The sequence below is a fragment of the Aedes albopictus genome, chromosome 2, assembly GCF_035046485.1.
Source record: "Aedes albopictus strain Foshan chromosome 2, AalbF5, whole genome shotgun sequence".
Lineage (NCBI taxonomy): Eukaryota > Metazoa > Arthropoda > Insecta > Diptera > Culicidae > Aedes > Aedes albopictus.
The window spans coordinates 369,473,051-369,495,054 of record NC_085137.1 but is presented as its reverse complement, the minus strand read 5'-3'; the positions used below and the strand labels follow the sequence as shown (position 1 = coordinate 369,495,054).

The 22,004-nt window shown below is 38.3% G+C and overlaps 1 protein-coding gene across 2 annotated transcripts in view; it reads left to right on the top strand.

Annotated features, from left to right (window-relative positions):
* The window catches only part of LOC109430537 (uncharacterized oxidoreductase YoxD), a 99,775-nt gene extending 93,238 nt beyond the window's left edge, over positions 1-6,537 (top strand). The window contains exons 1-5 of one of the 2 annotated variants that reach the window (XM_019706603.3): positions 1,787-2,515; positions 2,581-2,653; positions 3,432-3,615; positions 3,681-3,803; positions 6,198-6,537. In XM_019706603.3, the coding sequence (XP_019562148.3) occupies positions 1,994-2,515; positions 2,581-2,653; positions 3,432-3,615; positions 3,681-3,803; positions 6,198-6,273 (978 nt within the window). In that variant the 5' untranslated portion in view covers positions 1,787-1,993 and the 3' untranslated portion in view covers positions 6,274-6,537. Of the gene's footprint in view, positions 1-1,786; positions 2,516-2,580; positions 2,654-3,431; positions 3,616-3,680; positions 3,804-6,197 lie in introns of those variants that run through there. The other variant, XR_009997910.1, reaches the window with a different exon arrangement.
* Positions 6,538-22,004: the final 15,467 nt, after the last annotated feature.

Below are 22,004 nucleotides of genomic sequence, written 5' to 3'. Positions count from 1 at the left end.
ACGCCAACACCCCTGTCTCGCCGGATGGCCATCGTTCCAGTTCTGTTTAACGTCCCAACCAACACTGGAACGACCACGCTGATGGGGCTACCACCTTGTATCTAGCTGGGCGTGATGCAGCATTTCTTACTCAGCCGCTCAGACGCTTTTCGAGCCACCCCTCCTTGGTGAACAGACGCTCGGGTCGTACCTACTCAATCTAGCTGAAGTCAGAAGGACAACAGTGCCCCGGCTGCACTACCAGCTAAGCACACAACTCGTAGCTGGCGGTCTTTGTCATCGCTTGACCCGTGGAAGCATGAGGTAGGAACTTGTGAGAACCAGAGCTATGTTGAACGCTCTCCTTATCGACTCACCGTTTTGCAGCCCTTCTTTACACCTGAGACGAGACTCGCGAAGACGGTCTTCTTTTTCTCCAGTTTGTTATTTTTTTCTTCTTCCTATCTGTGTTGACATTATGTTTTGGGCTGGTGGTTCAAACACGTACGTGACCGCATCACCTCACATGCAGTGTGACTAAATCCCATTTACGCACAAAATCATGTTGAGGTGAAATTTTGCATCGCCAAAAATCGCCAAGCAAAGTAATCAATGGAATATTTTGTTTTCATTTTATTTTTGACGGTACAGGAGAAGAAAATGCTGCTCGGAGTGAATTTTGGCTTCAGAATTTATCTCGGATAGCAATACTTTCCTCGTTTTAGGTAACGTAATCAAACGGGCTACAACTGACAGCTCAGTTGAGCTACACTTGACGTTGCTTTTTTTCCTCTTCGCGAGTCTCGTCTCAGGTTTTCACTACCCCTTTGATTTACATGCGTTCCGCTGTCCGATCACTTTTGCACATTTTGAACGCCTTGTCACGCCTACACTTGTGAACGAAAACATTTTAAACTTTGCATACATAATATTCAGCATATTTGTCATTCCGTGTCAAAAATTGAACTCAATCCATTAAAGCAAACCAAAGTTACAGCATCTCAAGCTTGGCCATTTTGTTTGAAAATCGGCGTTTGTCCGATAAATAATGCACCACAGTTGTATTCTCGTTTCTGGCTGTAGCACGTGAACCAACAAAGCATAACGTGCAGCATTCCAACACTCAGGCCCGGATTAAGGATTGTGGGGGCCCGGGGCAAGAGCGTATGTGGAGGCCCCTTGGAGGTACAAATGCCATGAGCAAAAAAGCTTCTTTTGTTTTTGGTAATGTTTAGCAAGCAAAAATGTTTTTGATGGGGCCCCTAAAATGTGGGGGCCCGGGGCCCTGGCCGACCCGGCCCCCTCTCAGATCCAGCCCTGCCGACACTACTCACTTGCGGAGCAAGCGGGAAGCTTCTGAATCGATGCTGGCGACAACGAAGCTAGCTGCCATAATAATCCGAAAAGCATAAAATATGCACCCAGCCTGTCTCATTTCTATATGATGATGTTTTTTTCGCACTTCCTAAGCAATGTGTAATAAGTTGTGTATCAGATCGATTAGAATACTCTAGGCTTCAAAGATCCCTGAATAGAACTGATTCAAATTAATAAATCAGTATTATTTGAGCATTATTTTCAAATATCATATAATTCAACCACAGCAAACATGAGTGATGCGTGGCCGGCAATAATATAAAGCAGTAGCACAGTATTCATTCACCTACAGGCCTACAAATATCTCTCTCTCATTTAATAGAAAATCGATATGAACGATTTTCTCTATCGTGCAGCATACGCTTCAGAGAGACGCCTTCGTTCAATGTTGTACCTACACTACACCTAACCCTTATTCATTCACTTGTGGACAAGCTTTCATAGAGCTAATCATTTTCCACGCCAATTAGCTGGGCTATGAGCAAATCTTATTTGTATGATAATTACAGGCCATTCAGATGCCTATAGCCGGTTCTAGTAGTACACGATACCAACCTTACGTCGGCGCACTGTCTTAGTCAACGTTTCGCGCTCATCTAGAACGGACTGCTATACGTAACCGAGGGGTACATCAATCATGGTCCACTATCAGGATCAGGGTGAAGGTTATGTGGCAGCAGACAAAAGTGATCTAGCTCCGTATAGTTGGACCGAAGTGATACTGAAATTGGTCGTGCAAATTACGTTGAGTATCCCCTACCATGTTCTGGATTTCATAAGAGCTTATATTTGGTGCCCGAAAAAAAGTATAAAAAGTCGCGTGGTGCTGGTGACTGGAGGAGGAAATGGACTGGGCAGGGCATTATGTATTCGGTTTGCTCAAGAGGGATGCGCGGTTGCTGTGGTAGATGTCGATCTGGAAGGTGCTGCCAGAACAGTGGATGAGGTTCGAAAAATGGGAATGAGAGCCGAGGCTTTCCAAACGGATGTCAGTGATGTACGAGCGGTGCAAAAACTTAGGGAAAATATCGAAACAACATTGGGCCCTGTGCAGATATTGGTCAACAATGCCGGATTGCTTTCGTTTACGTACATGAACGAGGGCACCGATGAACAGATTCAAAGAATAATCAACGTCAATTTAGCATCACATTTCTGGGTACTATATTCCGCGATATTTTTCTCCAAAGTGTATTGACCATTGCTATTTATAACGTTATTTAGATGATTCGCCAATTTTTACCCGGAATGCAACAAAGGAACGAAGGTCACATTGTAGGGATAAGTTCGGTTCTAGGTAGGTTTGATTATTTTTAGTGACTACCAGACATAATTTAGAGTGCAGTGCAATGAAAGAGTAATACTGATTTTTTGGGCACATTTTTGAAAAATTATTTTCAATTGAAGTGAAATGCTTCCACACGAACATTGTTTGTAAGCGTGTATAGATGGAATGCTCAGGAGTTTTTCGTTCACTGTACGCTAGCATGAGACAAAAATTAAATCAAATTTAAAAAAAAACAGAAATGTGATAACAAAACATGTATTTTTGCTAGCTTTATGACTGTTAGATCAGACGAACTCAAGATAGCTTGAGAAGAAATCTTCGACACTTTTGGTCCTTTGTCATCGACAAGCGTACTTAGCGCCATGCCCACGCCGGGCCGCCACACCTCAGTATGGACCCAAGTCATCTATACTTGAAGGATGGACTAGACAACACTAGCCAGAAGCGTGCCAGTGTATGCGCTTTCTGGCATACACTGGAGGTTGTGTGTAAACTTTGAAATGTGCTATTGTGATGTCGTACTCTGGTTCACACCTTCTCTGATATTAAGTGATTAACTCTAGTAAGAATTTGGGGTCAATATGAACTATAGAGGCACGCTGAACGTGTACTACAACAGCATGGTGATTCACTGGCATTATTGTTCGCAATACAAAATGAATTTGGTTCCCATGGCTCAATAAACCTTGCTTATATTTTACACCTTCTCGGAGAGATGCGAACGAGTTATTTCATACACATTTAACGATACTTTATTAAAACTTTAATCTATCTTTTCTACCAACAGGAATGATTCCGAATTTCCGGACGATCGCGTACAGTGCTACAAAATATGGAATACGGGGGATGATGGGATCCCTGAGTGATGAACTGTTCTTCAACGGATTTGGTGACACAATTTTCACTACATGTGTTTATCCCGATTTGGTTGCCACAAGAAAAGAACTGTTTGACTCATTGAATGATCTCGGGTATGTTGTTGTTTTCTTTTATGTAATCATTTTATTGCATTTCTAAAAACTTTTGAAACTTGTAGTGTTTCTGCGCAAGCGTTATCCCCAAAGCAAGCTGCCAACTTTGTGGTCGATGGTGTTTTACGGAACAAAACGGATATAATTGTGGCAAATTTCCCGGTTCCTCTAGGATTAAAGTTGTCTGCGTAAGTTTATATTGAAAGCTGTCTATTTAATTTCTGATAAACTCTAACTGAATATCTTGTTATTCGACATTTTAAATTAATCAAATGTGTAACCTATTTATTCTTGCATATTTTACCTACTTATATGAATTACATTTCAACTAACATAAAACCTGCTACTTAGATGAATGTCCTATGCCAGCGTTTCTTAAACTATGGGTCGCGACCCACTGGTGGGACGCGGGTTGATTTTTAATGGGTCTTTATTAACTTATGTCGAATGCTAGCCATTTTCTAGTTTCCAAATACTCCCTCGTAGAATCCGTTTCTAGGAGAGTTATTTCTTGAATTTCGATTTCTCCTTAATTAGTGGAGTCTCGTGGCCCGCTAGGGTCACCAATCTCATAATCGCACTATGCCATGGGGTGAGGGTTCGATTCCCGCTCCGGACGATGAAACTTTTCATGAGAAATATTTCTTCTCCGTATCCACTGGTGCAAGCTTTGTGTATCCGTGTCTAGTGTAAAGTTTCGTTCAGTCCATACAGCCGCTGGCTGAAGACGGTGTCCGTGTTTTTCAAGTTCTATTCAAAATTTTGTATCATAAGCCTAGTCTAGGGGCAAGACAAAACTAACGAGAACAAATCTGTGTTCGAAGTGTTGTTCAGAATTTCTCACAGTTCCTCAGATTTTCTTCCATTTATACTAAAGTGTAATCTGGCACCAATGTCAATTTACAAAGTGTTGCTGCTGAATAGAAATTGCAGTTTTAGGGATGTCTTTCAACTAATTTCGTCGATCATCGATAAAAAGAGTAACTCCGAATTTTTCAGAGTTGCTCTCGTTCGCACAGGGACCATCGCGCAACAATCGTGACAATGTCGCAACCAGCATTTGTTGAAACAATCCACCCAATGCGATACAAGTGTGCCCCTACTAGAACAGAATAGGATAAATATCGCTCACCTCGAGTTTAGATATTTTTAAGCCTTGCATTTCGATTTTTGAGTGGTCACTTCGAGTCGGTAAACACTGCGACGCTGTTGAAGATCTATCATCAAACAGATTCGATTTTGGGTTGGTAATAATCGATTCTTCATAAGTTGAAAAGTACGCAACAAATTTAGCTTCCGTTTTGCCTCCAACAAAAATTTTCGAGATCATGTCATTATCTGTTTTCAGTTGAGATTAAGAATAATCACCATGCCTTTTTCGCAGGAGTGTGAAGAATTAGCCTAGTAAAAATTCACAAATAAAAAGAAATAAAAAAACTCTTCGCAGGCATCTATTAATGAAGACCTGCAGCCGTTGCGTGTTCTCCACTGATACACACCATGTTTCACAAGCGTATAGCAGCACAGATTTCACGTTCGAGTTAAAAATTCGAATTTTGATGCGTCGACTGATCTGGTTGTTTTTCCATACATTTATTAAACTCGCAAAAGCAGCCCTCGCCTTCTTGATCCGTGCACCTATGTCGATCTTGGTGCCGCCATCGGCCGTCATTTGGCTACCAAGATATTGGAAACTTTCAACATTTTCCACTGATAGCCCAGCTACTGTAAAGCTGGAAGGGTTGACCGTGTTTACGCTAAAAGTCGTTGCCGTTGAATCAGTTCGTAATCTTTCATTTTCGGTTTCTGTTTGGGTTTTGAGAACAGTAGGTTGTTGGCCTAAGGTCCCCTATTCACCGTGGTAGGACTGCCAACTTAGGTATAGCTTCCGGCGGAGGAGCATTTCATATTCAGCCGCTGAATGCCAGAGTAGACGCTGTTTGAGCCGCACCTCCTTGGTGGACAGACGCTCGAGACGTACCTCCTCAATCTAGCTGAAGTCAGCAGGATAACAGTGCCCAGGCTGCACTACCAACTAAGCATACAACTCTTAGCTGGCGGTCTTTGTCATCGCTTGACCCGTGGAAGCATGAGGTAGGAACTTGTGAGAACCAGATCTATGTTGGACTCACCATTTTTCAGCCCGCTTGCCCACGAGAGCGGACTAAAATTCTCTGCATCCAAGATGCAACGTTGGTCTATTGATTTTCGAGTGCTAGAACCACTTATTCTTTATTTTTTTCTCTATATTTCTGCTGAAGCCTTGTCACTGTTTGTTCACTAATCTTACTTTTAGATTACATTTCCGGAGCCAAACTTTCACAAAACCATAGAAAAATCAGTTCAACTAAAGTTCTTCCTTATTGTTAATCGGATAAAGGCGTTGATATTCATCGACAAACTTGAGGTTGCGTTATTTATTTCATTTATCCATCCAAAAGGCATTTCAATTATTTTCACTGAAAAGGTTTTTGGCTCCCACTTTTGTGAAATTCAACATTATTTTTAATAAGTGATAAAAAAATATTAATACAAAAATACCAAATAATAATTGATAACATGTGTTCTTGTTTCTCTTTCAGGTTGGTCTCGACAAGGATACGTCGTATTTTTACCATGTGTATCGTAAAGAATACTCGCAAAAAGTCAGGCAATTGAAAGGTGGATGCTATGACCAAATTTCGGATTTTTTTTCTTCGATAAATCAATGATACCTTGGTTTCGGTGTGGTATTTCAGGCGGTGTGTGTTCATTCCGGTTCGTTTCACTTGGTATTTCAGTGAAACATACAGAAATATAGACTGTACTACCGAACTGCGTAATGAAATCTTATCAAACCTTTTGTTAGTTTAGTTAAGTTAGTTTTTTTTGCGCAGTTTGTCCGTCTTTCGTTTTCGAAAAATAAAATATTATAATATTGAACTTGTGCTGTATTTGGAATTTTATCGCAAGAATATCACAACAGAAAAAAATGTGTTTTAATGAAGTTTCCAAGGTCGGAATTTAAGGAAGAGTTGTACATGTGGTGAGGGAAAACCTTTTATCTTAAAGATCTCTAGTTCAAGTTAAGTATATCACTACATGGTGCTACAATACCGACCTGGATACCTTGTTGGCTATAAAGTATCTTTACTCCAGCACCGTGCGTTTATTGGAGAACTATATTTATCTGCAGCCTGGGCACTGTTGTCCTTCTGACTTCAGCTAGATTGAGGAGGTACGACCCGAGCGTTTGCTCACCAAGGAGGTGCGGCTCAAACAGCGTCTGTTCTGGCATCCAGCGGCTGAGTAAGAAACGTTGCACCACGCCCAGCTAGATCCAAGGTGGTAGCCCCATTAGCGTGGTCGTCCCAGTGTTGGTCGGGACGTTAAACAGAACTGGCACGATGGCCCTCCGGCGAGACAGGAGTGTTGGCGTAGGCCCAATAAGCCACCCGTAAAAATCCCCATTGCGAATAACATAGGAGAAAATACGACTCGATACAATCGGCAAAGACCTGCGCGACGAAATAAGGACTACGATTGGAATCTTGGAACATGGAATTGTAAGTCACTAGGTTTCGCAGGATGTGACAGGATAATTTACGACGAACTACATCCCCGCCACTTCGACATCGTGGCGTTGTAGGAACTTTGTTGGACTTGACATAAAGTGTGGAAAAGCGGGCATCGAGCGGCTACCTTCTACCAAAGCTGTGGCACCACCAATGAACTGGGAACAGGCTTTATAGGGTTGGGCAAGATGCGTCAACGTGTGATCGGGTGGCAGCCGATCAACGCAAGGATGTGCATGTTGAGAGTTAAGGGCCGTTTCTTGAACTACAGCATCATCAACGTCCACTGCCCACACGAAGGGAGACCTGACAAAGAAGCGTTCTACGCGCAGTTAGAGCAAACATACGATGGTTGCTCGCCGCGTGACGTGAAAATCGTTGTCGGCGACATGAACGCGCAGGTAGGAAGGGAGGAAATGTACAGACCGGTAATCGGGCGAAACAGCCTGCACGCCGTATCGAATGATAACGGCCAACGATGCGTAAACTTTGCAGCCTCCCTTGGTATGGTAGTCCGAAGCACCTTCTCCCCCCGCAAAGATATCCACAAAGCCACCTGGAGATCACCCGACCATCAATCAGAAAACCAAATCGACCACGTTCTAATCGACGGTAAATTCTTCTCGGATATAACCAATGTCCGCACATACCGCAGAGCGAATATAGATTCGGATCACTATTGCGGTAAAATAGAAAAAATCCAACGGGGTTGCGGTGGTTTCGACCGCCGCAGTCGTTCCGCAAACGTCAAAAGTGCTCGGTTAACGCTAAAAAGCTCTCACTCACTTGGTTGCCATAAAATTCAAAAATAATGAAAATTGTTTCATTTATGGTTTATGTAATTGCAATTGCTGCCACAACATGTAACTTATTTCTAAACTATATTAGGTGTAGTTTTAGCACTTAAGTATGCAGCTGTACGCCATTAAACATAATTTAGATTTTCAACTATTTATTTTTGTTTCAAGGTTGTGTGCATATTTTTTGAAGTGTGCAGCAGTTTGACGTTTGCGGAACAGGTCTTCTTTGTCTTCTTCACTCCGCCAGGTTGGAAGATTTCCCTGGATAAGCAATACTTAGTCGCTGTATGCATGCGTTAAAAACTTTCGACAGGCGTTGGCGTAAAGGGTAGGACCTTACAGTCTTACACCCCAGCATAGAACAGAAGTTAGGGTATTGTGTATTGTGAGCCCATTTGGGCAGGTGTATTTAGGGCACTTGTATTGTAGCTACAACTAAGTCAATTTCAAACCGATTGATTTGAAATTTTGTATAGAGTTAGATACTGTACGTGCTTAACTCTTAATAAAAATTCAAATCAATCGGTTTGGAATTGACTTAATAATAGCGGCAAGTGCCCAAAATAGGTACACCTGTCTTAATGGTACAATACCTTACAACAGCCAGAACTTTCAACCACAAATAGTATGTGTAGCAATTAAAACACTGTGCTAGACTAAACACCTAAAAGCGCCATAAAAACGATATGAATCGATAGGAAGGAAGTCCACTCCGCACAGAAGCAGCGGCATAGGGGAAAGTGGGGCAATATGCCATTTTTCAAACTTTCATCGTTTTCAATGATATATAGCCTCATTTGTTAGGCTTTCAAAGTGGTAACAGCAACTAGACAATATTTGCTTGATGCTTCAGCAAAAATATTCACTAAATTATTGCATTTTCATTGATTTTTAGTGATTTCAAAAACTGGTTCGTAAAACGGAAGTGGTGCAAAAAGGCCATCTGCCATGGGGTAAGATGCCACTTCATGAAAACAATCAAAAATTACGTCCTTAAGTTTTCTGGCATTTTCGACTCACTTTCACCTTTTTGTCACGTTTTTTCGTTTACTCAATACATGGAGTGTTACCCCCCTCCCCGCAAAACAATGATCGTAATATTTGAATGACCCCTAACATGGAAAGCGTAGACATCAACAACCATGCGACTCCATGCGTGCCTCAATCTCGTTGGAAACACTTGGCTGGTAATAAAATCACCCGAAAACCTTAATTGCAAGCACGGAAAACCGGAAGTTGCCAATTTTCATTGGGAAATCAAAAGATTTTCCGTGGGTTTGGCGGCCTAGCATCTAGAAGAATGTTCAATGCAAACATATCTTGACACCGTTCACCTATATCAATGATCAAGTCCCATTCAGGAATGATTTTATGAGTTGGGCCATTTTACCCCATCTTGGCATTTTGGGCTCTGTTCCCCTACATTTGGGAGGAGAGTCACGTAGCCGTCGAAAATCGTTGTTTGGGCTGGATGTAAGCTCCCAAATTAGTATTCCATGGGTGTGCTTTTTGGGGTGGTTGTAATTATGCGGGATGTTGGCCGTGCTAGAACCTCGAACAATTGCTCGGACCAAACATGGCTTGAGGTGATAGATTGACGCCGTTCCGATTATAGCTGTGTGGGACATCGAAGCGATTCAATTGTTGACTGTAGCTGTTTTTGGTGGGAAGTTTTGTTTATTCTTTCTATTGTGGATCAACTTCTGACAATTATAGATATGATTAAGTGCTTCCGTTTATTGCTGCTGGTGTTTGTTTATGATGATGTGTTAATAATGAATTAGATTCCATCAAATTGTGAAGTGAACTGAAATGAAACTTGTCATCGAAATACAGACATTTCAACCATAAAAATAACGATATTTTGATTTTTTTATGCCGTAAAACAATCATGATAGTAAAAAACTGGAGAAGTATTGCAACAAGTTGCAAGAAGATGGTTTTGTAAGCACGAGTCGTTCATTTATCGAACGAGGCTTTCAAGTTGGATAAATAGTAAGAGTTCAATCCATCAAGTTTTATTTTTTATGTAACTCTTGTAGTTGCACAATAAAAAACACACAACTGTTTTTCATTATACAATTAATTTTAGTTGCATAATGTACCAGTGAGTGTGTGTAACATTTGAAAACGGTCAAACTTTTTTTTGCAAACTAACTCATTTATCCCGTTGTAGCGCCCAGCCCTAGCCAATGTTTTAAATCAATATCGTTTTAAATTGCAGAAAGGTTCGCGCTATACCAATCTCTTCTTGGTGTAACGTTTCAACAGCCTGCTCCTCAGCTTCGTATTTTATGACATCACCCACTTCCAATAGCTATTTTGCATATGTCATCGTGTGGTAGTCATAAAGATTTTTTTATACACAAGATAGCTAAGGAAATTTCCTTAGATTAGAAATTTAGATAGAATTTTAGATTAGATTAGATTAGATTAGATTAGACAAGATAGCTAAGGAAATTTCCGTTATGAACCCGACTAGGCGATCATAACAAAATTATATCATAATATGTTATTATGTTACACAGATTTTTTCTAACATAGGCAGTTATAATTTGGATGCAGGATGTTGTTAAAATAAGAAAAATTCTAACTAAAAATCATAAGGGTTCTAACAAAAGTGTATCAGCGTTTGTTACAAATACATCAAAAATATATCAAGCCCTGTTCTAAGTTTTTGATAAAATATATCAAAATTATAATACAGTTTGATATTTTCAATTAGGGTAAAAATCAAATAGGGTAAAAACTAGTTTTTTTACTCATTTTTGGGTAATTACTTTAAGTGTGTTATTCTATTTTTAGAAAATGATAGGTCACATAAAAAAACTTTCGAGTTCATTATAAAACTTACAAACATGGACGGGATTTGAACCACCAATCCTGCCATCGTAAACTTTCAGTCGCCTTTACCAATGAGGCTATCACAGCACTTGAAGTGAGGGACGAAAGAAGCTTTACTGGTTCTACGTATTGCCAGTTTCCCTATTCCCCCATCTCTTGTTTGTCAGTCGCAGGACAAAAATAAACAGAGATTTGAATGCAAGATCAAACAATGAACCTCTCTCTCTTACCAACAGCGCTATCGCGGTGCGCAGACATGCGCACTGAAACACTAATAACAGTTGTGGCGTTCGCATCTCGCATGGCCCGTCGTCGGCTATTTCCATCAAGGAACAAAGAGAACGACGAAAAAGTTGCTAGTCGACTGTTTATGATTGAGCTTCGTCATGGGGTGCATTTTGGCGGCGGCAAAGATTCTTTCCGGACGGAGATGATTTTTATTTTATTTTTTGTTTTGTTCACGCTGCGAGAACGGCGATCATACACGTACCTACGTGAGCGAAGGTAAAATGTGGCTTTGTTTTAATTGATCACAATTATATCATATGCCGATATGATTACTTTTGCAGATGCTGTTTAGTTTCATTCTGTTTTAGATTATTTTTAGTAATGAAAAAAGATATTTATGGTATAATATCAAACAATATATGATCGAATTATAATAGATCGAAAGAAAAAAAGTCTAATAGACAAATGCAATTATCAATTGAGCAGAATTGTCTGTATACATAGTTGACATTTTTATTGATTAGAATTATTTAGTAGGTACCACATTTGCTATCTCCACGCTCACTAACATTCATTACTTCATAATACATAGTCTGTTCGGTACTTTTTGACGTTATAATTAGAAGTTAGAATAGCAGTACTGTCAAAATGACATATAAATCCAATTACACACTCAATCCTGAATTGCCTGTTCGGTACTTTTTTTTGACGAAAATAGAACAGCAGAACTTTTTCGGTAGCAACGGTAATCGATTTTACTTAGGCTCAGTACACCAACTGTCAAAAACGGGTGCAAAAGGTAAACAATCCGTTATTGATGTATTCAGCTGTTCTATTTTCGTCAAAAAATTACCGAACACGGTATTCAAAATTAAGTGTGTAAGTTTACTCAATTTTGAGATTAAAAAAAAACTCATATGCAGATGTATCACTTTTCGAAGCTAAAATTTTACTTAACCTATAAGAATTGGGAATCGTAGAAAAGTGATTTTGGCACCGTAACGGGACTGGGATATTGAAAGAAGAAAAAAAAAAAACTTAGATAATCATATCAATAGCATTGATGCTATATTTACCCAAAAACTCAAAATAAAGCAATGAATAAAATAAAAAATACGGAAGAGTCTGATGAAATTTCTAGAAGTGGCAATGCCTTTATTTTTTACTTCATAATATGAAACAGCAGTCAATAAACTAAAGAAGGTATACTATGTAATGGTTATATCTGCGATAAATATTCTCCGATTTTGACAATATTGATCTCATTTAATCCAGATTTATTTTTTCCATCTAAAACAAATCCGACTGAACCGATCTGGTCATCGTGGGTTAAGGAAACCCCGAATTGCCAGACTCGTGGAATTTTCCATAGGCCAGCTGTAATAGCATATCTGCCCAGCCTAGGCCCAAAGTTTTGACTTCAAAGTAATCATTACGAAGCATGTTTCACGAGAGACCATGTCTTTTCAATACGCTAACTCCAACAATGACGATATTAGAATAGTGGAGCTTAGAAGCAAAGGGGTGTAAGTTACAAAAACCCACTTTCGAGTAAATGAGCTTTGAAGTTTTTCACCAGTTTTTCATCCCATTCAAAATGTATGGAGTTTCAATATCAACCCAATTTTCTTTGATTACTGTATTTTTTCTAATCATCATAAAAATAATCTTTAAAATGTTCCTGAAAGCTTGAAATCTGAAGACTTTTTGAAATGCTCAGCTCAAACTCGACAAAATGGTCACTTACACCTCTTTGCATCTGAGCCCCTCAATAGCATAAAAACATGTTCCAGAAAATTTGGACTTTTGGGAATACCGCGTAACCCAATCGTTCTATTCGCATAACCAATCAATAAAAAAAAAGATTTCTTATTCAAACGAGTCGAAGTTCACTTAAATCGGGTCAAAGTTGAAAAAATATGAGTAATTTTCAGTTTTGAGGGTAGCCGGATACGCTTCCGGAATTCTACGCAATAAAAAACAAGCAAATCTGCAGCCCCTCTTGCTGTTGAGGGGCTTTTTTTCATAAATTTTTCAATTACATAGAATAAAGCTGTTTCCTCATAAGCATTTTTTTGATATTTTACCTGAATCCATCGACCTTTTGCTCCACAAGCAATGAAAAAAAAACGAATACATAATCAAATTTCTCATTTTTTGTAATATAGCTAAAAATTAAAATAATTTCATATTCTGATATAATTATGTTATTTTTTCAACTGATCATTTTGTTCAGTTGCAAAAATAACAAAGCTATAACCGAGTTTGTTCTGATTTATTTGTAACAAAACTAGTTACAAAAGATTATAATATATTTTGTTATAATTTAGTTTGAAAAAGTAATAAACAGTTCATGTCATAACAAAATTATAACATAATTTGTTAGTTATATCGCATTAAGATATAATTATGATATATTCTTGTTATGTTCATCTAGTCGGGAAATGTTTCTGAGCAAACTGGGAATTGAACCCGAGACCCTCAGCATGGCTTCGCTGATTGCACTTGCGTTATCGGCCCACATCGGCTATATGGGCTACTATTCTTCTGGCACAGATAACAATAAACGCTGCCTGTTGTTGTGATTACAAGTTTAACTATTAACTTCTTCTTTCCGGCATCTCTGGGATCCCTCCATGTTTACTTGTTGGGATTGCTCCGGAAATGTATCATGAGATTTATGTTGCTTAGATCGCTTCAGGAATTACTGTCGGAATTCTTCCTGGGACTTATCCATTAGAAACCTTTAAGAAATTCGAGATAGGACTCCTCCAAAAATTTTTGAAGCGATAGCTCAAGGTCGCCGAGGCCCTGGGATCGAATCCCACTCCCGACAAATTCACTAAAATGTGAGTTATTCCTTCGGAAGGGAAGTAAAGCGTGGGTCCCGAGAAGAACTAGCCTAGGGCTAAAAATCTCGTTAACACAGATAAAAAAATACTTCATTTTTTGTAGGTATTCTTTCTGGTTTTTCTTCAAGCATTGTGCCAGAAATTCTTCAATGAATCCTTCCGGGCACTTCATAATGATCTTTTTAATAGTTTTCCTTTAAGATTTTTCCAAGCCTTCCTCCTGTAATTCCTCCAAAAGTTTCTCTTGAGATTCTTTCAGGAACTTTTGCTGAAATTCCTGCAGGGCTTTTTCCAAAAAAAAATCTACATTAGCTCCTAAAGTGATGTATCCAGTGGTTTCTAAAAGGATTTCTCCAATAATTCCTCCTACAATTGCTACGTGGATTTAACCAGGGATTTTCCTAGGAATTATTTCAACAATTCCCGCTGGGAATCCTCCATATATACCTGCTTCGATTAATCTAGGATTCCTCCATTCGATTTCCCAATTGGGTAGGGGCATCTGGGGTAATACGCACTGTCGAGGCAAAACGCACCCCCTTTGTTTTTCAGGGATTATCGGTTTTAGAGTTTTGAAACCTTATCAGTCTAATAGAACGTCTTAATAAATGAGCATCTGGAAAATTTTACATATCTGCGTTACGTAATTAGTGAGAAAAATGAATAAAATTGAAAAGCACGATTCTGATGTAATTTTCCCGATCGTTTGTCGAATGATTTGATGGTGAAAATCGACCAAACATCTAATGCTGTTGTGTTTATTCAGTTCATTGAGGGCAATGCTAAGCATAGGAAAAATAACTTAAACAGTAATCTACGTAAATTATATGTTTTAAACTATTTTATTTGTTGCTATTGATTGGGGCAATATGCACTCCATTCGTTGGGGCAAAACGCATCTATAGAAAACAAGCTGTAATCATATCTATGAGTGCTCTGTAAGTAATCGCAAACAAAATTGAGCTATTGTTTGTCTTAAAACCTTATAAAACATGCATTTTGTCTAAGAAGTAAAAAGATTTCTAAACTCGACGGTGCATCTTGCCTCAATGTTGTGGTGCGTCTTGCCCCTTTGTTTGAGTGCATCCTGCCCCATTGTTGTAGTGCATTTTACCCCGAGCAAGGGTGCATACTGCCCCGCATAAACATACGAAGCCGTAATGTTAGTCTTTACAAAAAACGTTATTTTCAAGAGCTGAACTATATTAAGGCTGAAATTTTGTTTGGTTTCTCTTAGAATGAAAGTATATGCAATGAATGCATGCATTAAACCAATAAATTATTGCCTTTTTATATGCATTTGGACGCATCTCCCTTAAGTGGTGCGTATTACCCCAGAATCCCCTACACCAAAACCTCTATTTAGGTAACGAGTCGGGACTGCCTACCCAAGCAACACACATGTTATAACAGAGTTACGACAGCGCAAGTTTTGGTTGTATAGAAGTTTATTTTACGTAATTCTAACATTGTGTTGAAATAACGTAAAATAAACTTCTATACAACCAAAACTTGCGCTGTCGTAACTTTTATATAACATGTGTGTTACTTGGGTAAATAGAAATTTTATCTAAATGGATTCATTACCTAAATGGAATACAAGGTAGCAAAGAAGTTTAAGAAGGGAGAGTTACTAGGAGATTTAAAGGAGGTCATGAGGAGTTTCAAATGGCAGGGGCATTTTCGGGGGGTTTGGAGGGTCTTAGATCAGAATTGTCATTCAAATGACTAGCTGGGCACGAAACCCGAAAAACCCTGCAAAATTCCGCCAGACTGAAAAATTATTGAATGTCGTGTCAAAGTCGAGTCAATTTTTATCGTATGTTGGGCCATTGTTGGACCAACATCGAACAACTGTTGGGTCTATGTTGGGTTTGGTGGCCAAAATAAAAACAGGTGAATGATAGGTTGATGTCGGGTTTGACGTCATCAATGCTGGAGCTGATATCAATTGAATGACGGAAGGATGGTTGCTTATCTCAATTTCAGCTGGATTCACGCTGGATACTGACACTTTTCAGGGGGTATATCTCAACATTGCATCCCCCTCCTCTCCCCCCATAGCCACTTAACACCACTCTCTACTACTTTCTCGTATGGGACCCTTTACCTATTCTTAAGTACTCGAGCTGATCTGAACACAATCAAATTCCATTAAGGTAACGTTACCTAAATGGTGGGACCTAAATAGATTTTACCTAAATGGATCCTACCTAAATGGAGGTTTGAGTGTATCCTCTATGGATTTCCCAGGGGTTTCTCTTAGGATTTTTCCAGGATTACTTCTTGGTGTTCGAAAATCTCTAGGCTTCTGGAAATTCATGCTGGAATTTTTCAACCCATTTTACTTTTTATACGAACTCTCAAGGAATTTGCTCTGATATCCTAACAGAGATTTCCTCAAAGATAGCAATAGAAATTCCTTCATTGGAAATGCTCCAGGAGCAAATCCCAATCGAGCATACACCGGTTGAAATTTTTATCTGTTCGTGCAGTTTAGTATACCTATCTCCAGTACATACTGCACGTTTAGAAACTTTCACTCATTGCTCAGGTACTTCCATACTGACACTGCACAATCTTCCGCTGTTTATTAGGTTTCTCATTAATGTTTCGTCTTCTGTGATAATTTGAAAATTCACTGGATTAAATATCATTTCCGAGCTACTTTTCACACTGAGCTAACTTATGTTGGGTAAATTTGTGCAGCAGACTACCCTGCCATGAACTGTCAAGCGAACTTCTGTACGGCCGTTGCGAAGTTGTGTGCGAAAACTCGACTGTGATGAAAATGCTTGTGATAATGAATGGGTGCAATTATAGCAATAACGTTTTTCGGTAAATTGCGTATATTTCAAATTCTCAAACGAGCACAAATCAAAGCACCGATAATTCACCGTTTCAAAAAAGAAATGACACAAAAGGTGGCTCAAAATATATTAGCGTGTTAAAGCTGCACGAAAAAGATTGTGAGGAACATTGTGTTGAATGTTGCATGCAAGAAAAACTATACCTCTCTGAGGATTCTAAGAATATGATTGAAATGAATTGTATTACCGTGATTTTTCATTGTAATATTTTCTCTTAGTTTCTCATACAGTTTTAGAATTTGAATTCATCATTCAAGAAAGGGACAAAATCTATTCATAAAAGACGCATTCAATTTACACGGATGTCGCAGTAGATGTAGACTGCTATTTTGCTATTTGAGGATGCTATTTGAGGATCATCTACCAGGAAGAAGACAATAGGAACTTAAATTCTTCAAATTAGTTCAAATTTTTATCCATTACTTTCAGGTTAGCTATTCAAAGTAGATTTTACAGTAATGGTTACACTAGTTACAGCATTTTTGAACTCGGTAAGCTGATAATCATTTTTGGTGTAGAATCATGCCCTGAGTTCGGAAACGCGAAGGAAAAAAAAATACAGTAGAGCGGAAATTTTTTCGACTTTCCATACAAGGTTGATGATTTGAAATCGATTTTTGTTCTATTTTTAAGCAACGTCGCTCACTTCACACATCTCATTCTCCGTAATCAATGCTCCGATTGATCTGATTTTTTTTACTGTAACTCGTCTACATATGATATGTCAAAAAAATGTTGAGAAAGAATTTTTAGATTGTTTTTTTTTCTTATTGAAAAAAATACATTTCTTCATATATTTTTGGAAATTTTGCTAAAATTTAAGCAGATCGTCCCCAAAACTCGGTAATATCTTAAATTTCATCAATCTGACGCAAAACCTGCATTCAGATGATCGAATGGTATTGTATTTAGCTTTTAATTTATGGAAAAAGATTAAAAATTGGGCGAACAAAACGCAAGATATTTGAATTTTAGCACAGATAACAGACGTGTATGCTTATATTGGCAATGTGTGTAAAAATGCTCAACAGCCATTTTGTATGTAACGAGCAGCTGAAACTCATGTGGCAATCATTTAGAGATGGCGTAGTGATCGATAGTCAGTGATCGCTTTCAAGATTGCATGCACTACGCAATTTTACATTCAAGATTGTATTCGATCTTCAATGAAAGTGGAACTTTGAACTATTTTTGCATTCAAGTTAGATGTAATGTCGCAATCAGTTGAGTAGATGGCGGTAGTGAGCCAACGTATATCGTTTTGAACATTTACACAGGATTCTGCGAAAAATTTGTACTTTTGAAAATTCCTTTTAGAATATTTCCACAAGCATCTTCGAGAGACTTTAGCTCAGAGTTCTTCAAAATGTTCAACCCGGAACTTTCATCTTCTACACATTTCTGCCGAAAATGTTTCCTGTATTGGGCTCGAGAGATTCCTCTCTGAAATTGATATTTCCGGAATTCTCCTAGTGATTTCTCCAGGCTTTTTTCCTGTGCTCTCTCCAAGGATTGGTACTTTTTCCATGATTTCCTTCCTTTTCCCGTTGATTCTTCCCGGAATTTGGATTTTTTTCAGCAATTTCTCACATGACATCCTTGGAATTCTTCAGAGATTCATCCCAAAATACACCCAGAAAATTTTCTAAGGATTAATCTCGCTATTCTTCAAAAGTTTTTTTTTTTTTTTGAATTATTCTAAGTATATTCGAAATTCTTTAAGAAATTTATCTCGCAAATTTTCCAACAAGGAAATCTGCCAAAGCTTTCTACCAGATTCCTTAAAAGTCTTCCACTGGATTCTTTCCAGAATCTATTCAGGGACGTCTTCCAAAGTACATCCAAAGCCATCTAAAGCTTTATTCTAAACTAGCTGTCCCGGCAAACGTTGTTCTGCCTGCCTATTGTGTATTTCGACATTCAGAAAGAAAAATGCCCCGCAAAATGGAAGTTTCAAAACTTTCTCGTTTTCGGTGCGTCCGGTCGATTTTCCCATTTTTTTTTTCTTACGAGCTCCTGCAGGAATGAAACACTGAAAGAATGGTGTAAATCCGTTGGCCCGTTCCCGAGCCTATTCGTGACATAACAATACCATTCCATTTTTATTTATATAGATGGATAGATGATCTTAGTAACACTTTTCATTACTTCCAAAGATACTTTCTTTCTCTGTAGAATTCTCCTGGAAATTTCTTAGGGATTTTTACCGGAATTCTTCCATTGATATCTACTTGTAAAGATTACTCGTCGAAATATCTGAGTATTCCTCTGGGACTTTTTTCAGATATTTTCACTCCCCGGAATTTGTTGACATTTCTTTAGGAATTTTTACAAGTATTGTTTCCGAAATAATTCCAAAAATCTTCTAGACTGTTAGATTTTTTTATTTCTACAGTCAGGCCCGGATTAAGGATTGTGGGGGCCCGGGGCCAGAACAGGTGTGGAGGCCCCTCGGAGCGATGAGCAAAAAAGTTTTTCCTTGTTTTTGAACAGTACTTGAGCAATATGAGAAAAAAAGTTAATGTGTAGCAACTAAAAGTGATTTTGTGGGGGCCCCTAAAATGTGGGGGCCCTGGCCCCCGTGGCTCCTCTTAGATCCGGCTCTGTCTACAGTGTATCAAACAATTGTCCGTACAGCAATTTTTTTGCCAGAATAATTTTTCATTCAAATGTTTATAACTTTTTTCTACGTCAAATTTTGACCAACCATGAACCATATCGTAATGCTCCATTGGTAAAATTTTGAGCGAGATCGAATAAGTTTTGTTAGAGTTATACTGCCCAAAATCTGCAAAGTGACGTAAGCGACATTGATAGTTTTGGCCCATTTTTTGGTTATTATGCATAAAACTCTTGCTCATCCTCTAAGTTTCTTTCCATACATGATAGATTACGACTAGATCTTGCATTCTAATACAACAGGCATACCACAGTGTTATTTTTACACCAGATATTACATATAATATACCAACAAATATCGACATTTTGAATGGCGCTTACGTCACTTTGCAGAATTACGGCAGTATAGAACTTTTAGTAAAGCTTATAAGATTTTTGAACACATTTTCAAAACATAATATCTCAATATGTACTCAATGAAACTTTTATTTTTTTGTGTGTTACACCTTATACCTTACACCTTATGCCACACGATATACACATGCAAAATGGTCATTGGCAGAGGAAGCTCTCAGTTAATAACTGTGGAAGTGCTCATAGAACACTAAGCTGAGAAGCAGGCTTTGTCCCAGTGAGGACGTTACGCCAAGAAGAGAGAGAGAGACCTTATACCCAAGGTTTACATATGCAGCTTTGTTTGAGGTTTTATATACACTAAAAAATATGAAAAATGTGCTTATGTAGTTGACGATGTTTAAAAATTTACAATATATTGCTCATATAATCTGCCAAACGTTTTCCACTAATAAAAGTGCAATTATAATTATTGAACAAAAAATTCATAAGACCTACTCTTCATATGTAGTTTAGTAGGTCCTGTATAGAAATATTTCATTGAGAGAGTTTAAAAAAGGTGAAAACACTTGGCACTTTTATTAATCAAAATATGGTAAATTTCCAAATGACACTCTTTAACATATACACTACCCGTCATAAGTACGGACTCACGAAAAGTATTGCAATAATATTGCATCACCCTGACTCACCTCGATATCTCCAAAACCAGAACACCTACAAAAATGCCGCCTTTAGAAAAGTTGTTGCTTTTGGTCTTCTGAATAACTTTTCTCAAGACAGCATCTTTGTAAGTCCTCAGGTTTTGGAGATATCGAGGTGAGTCAGGGTGATGCAATATTGTTGGAATACTTTTCGTGAGTCCGTAATTATGACGGGTAGTGTATAGATTTTTCATATTTTTTGTAGTGAATATAAAACCTCAACCGAAGCTGCATATAAAAGCCTTAGGTATGAGGTATAACACACACAAAAAAAAATAAAAAGTTTTATCGAGTAAAAATTGAGATATAATGTTCTAAAAATGTGTTCAAAAATCTCATAAGTTTAATCAAAAGTTCTATAACTTTTAGAAAACCTAGTCGATCTCGCTCATAATTTTACCAATGGAGCTTTACGATACGGTTTATAATTGGTCAAAATTTCTGCGTTATTGATTGACGTATAAAACATTTGAATGAAAAATTATTCTGACAAAAAAATTTTTTGATACAGTGTATGTTTTTTTTTCAGAAATTTATTTCAGAACTCCTCCAAATATCCACCAGAATTCTTCTAGAATTTTTTACCAGATTTCTGCATAACATTTAACTATGTGTTAATCCCGGAGTCCTTAAGGGGTTTCTATCACAACATTTACAAGGATTAGTCCCGAAATTCTATCAAAGACATTTCACGGCTTTTCAGAAAAATGTCACTCGGAATGTTTCCAAGGATTCTTTCCAAAACTCTTTCAAAATTTCCTTTCGGAATTCTTCAAAGCATTCCTCCCTTCCTCATCCTCCAGGAATCTCTTTCGAAAAACTTGCACCATTTTTTTTCACAGTTCTTCCAGGTCTTTTTCCGGGTTTTTCCAGAACTCTTCAAAAAATTTCTACTACGACTCTGTCAGTGATTTATTTATTCCAAATCTGCCTTCTGGCATTTTGCTATGGATTCCCTCTGGATTGATTTCCAGAGATTCCTCTCGGAACTCTTCCTCAGTGTCTTGCCGGATCAGATCAGAAATTCCTCCCGAAGTTCTCATGGATTTTTTTTTTCAAAATTCCTATAAAGACTTTTCCTGGATTTTTTCCACTTGAATATTTTCTGGGGATTCTTACTGGAATTCTTTCAGGGACTTCTTGCGGAAAATTTCTTCCAAGACTTCTTCCAGAAATTCGTCTAGATTTTGCAGGTAGTCCTCCCGTAAATATTTTAAGTATTCTGCCAGAGTTTCCTCCCGAGGATTTTTTCAACAATTTCTTTTAGGTTTCTTCCATTGATTTCCTCTTCTTGCAATCAAGATTGTTTCCCGATGCTCTTTTACGGATTTCTTCCACAGTTTTTAAGCGATTTTTTCCAGAGGTTCCTCTGACATGTTTCTCGCAACTTTTCCAGCGATTTTTTTGGAATACTTGCAGATAGTTCCATCAGGTATTCTTCAGTGATTTCTCCCGGATTCTTGCTAAGCATAGGGTCTTGTACCATTTGGGCAAGTGTACCTATTTTGGGCACTTGCTGCTATAACTAAGTCAATTTCCAACCGATTGACTTGAATTTTTGTAC